The sequence below is a fragment of the Austrofundulus limnaeus genome, unplaced genomic scaffold (assembly GCF_001266775.1).
Source record: "Austrofundulus limnaeus strain Quisiro unplaced genomic scaffold, Austrofundulus_limnaeus-1.0 Scaffold191, whole genome shotgun sequence".
Taxonomy (NCBI): domain Eukaryota; kingdom Metazoa; phylum Chordata; class Actinopteri; order Cyprinodontiformes; family Rivulidae; genus Austrofundulus; species Austrofundulus limnaeus.
Window position 1 is genome coordinate 2,933 of NW_013952593.1, and position 849 is coordinate 3,781.

At 47.3% G+C, this 849-nt stretch overlaps 1 protein-coding gene across 1 annotated transcript in view; it reads right to left on the bottom strand.

Moving 5' to 3' along the window:
* Positions 1-154: 154 nt before the first annotated feature.
* LOC106524550 (GTP-binding protein REM 2) overlaps positions 155-849 on the bottom strand; it is a gene marked incomplete at its 3' end in the record, with an annotated part of 4,659 nt that continues 3,964 nt past the window's right edge. The window contains 2 exon segments of the mRNA XM_014018395.1: positions 155-228; positions 346-655. Of these exon segments, the coding sequence (XP_013873849.1) occupies positions 155-228; positions 346-655 (384 nt within the window).

Consider the following 849-nt stretch of genomic DNA (forward strand, 5'->3'; position numbering starts at 1 on the left):
CATTTAAATTTACTTAACAAACATTAGTGCAAATTGTTATGAGGATCTTTTAAAGTAAATCTTGCAAGTTATTTTTTCCGTGGACAGGATCCAGCTGCAGACAGGACCCAGCTGCTTAATGAGGAGCAGAGGGAACAGGAACATGAAGTCTCACCTGTCTCCAGTTGTCATAGATAATGACGGCGCTGTCCTCATCGTCCACAGTGACTGTGCGAATATAACCCTCCCCTGAGGACAAGGACAGGAGCAGTTAAGTCTCAGAGCACATTCTGTTTGCACACTGCTCACTGTGGGAGGAGTTATAACTCCACCTGAATGAATCAGGTCAAACACAGAGCTTTGTACCGTCAGAGTCAACAGACGCAGTCCTGTCCATGTCCCCGGCAAAGGCCAGAGCCAGCGAGGACTTCCCCACGCCATTCTGGCCCAGCAGGGCGATCCTCAGCGGCCCCTCTTGTCTGCCCTCCACGGCCACAACGGGAGCGTCGTCCAAAGCGATGCTGAACGTGAGCGAAGAGGCCGAAGGTCCCGCTGCCTCATACGTCCACTCACAGTCATCGTGGACGGCTTCTTCCCGTCTGAGCTGGTGCTTTACTGGCAGGGGAGTACTTCCTCTGCGGACAGTGGGAGTGCTGGGCAGAGTCATGCTGTCACACTACAGGGGGACATACACCATCTCAGTGGTATAAATACATCACAGAGCCAGACACTTACCTACACTGAAAAAAATGTTTTTTTTGGGTGTCGTAACATTCATTTTATTATTCTTGTAAATTTTACAAAAAAAATATCAAAATCTCTAAACTACTAGAATTTACAAAATAAACAATACACAGTATACTATATATC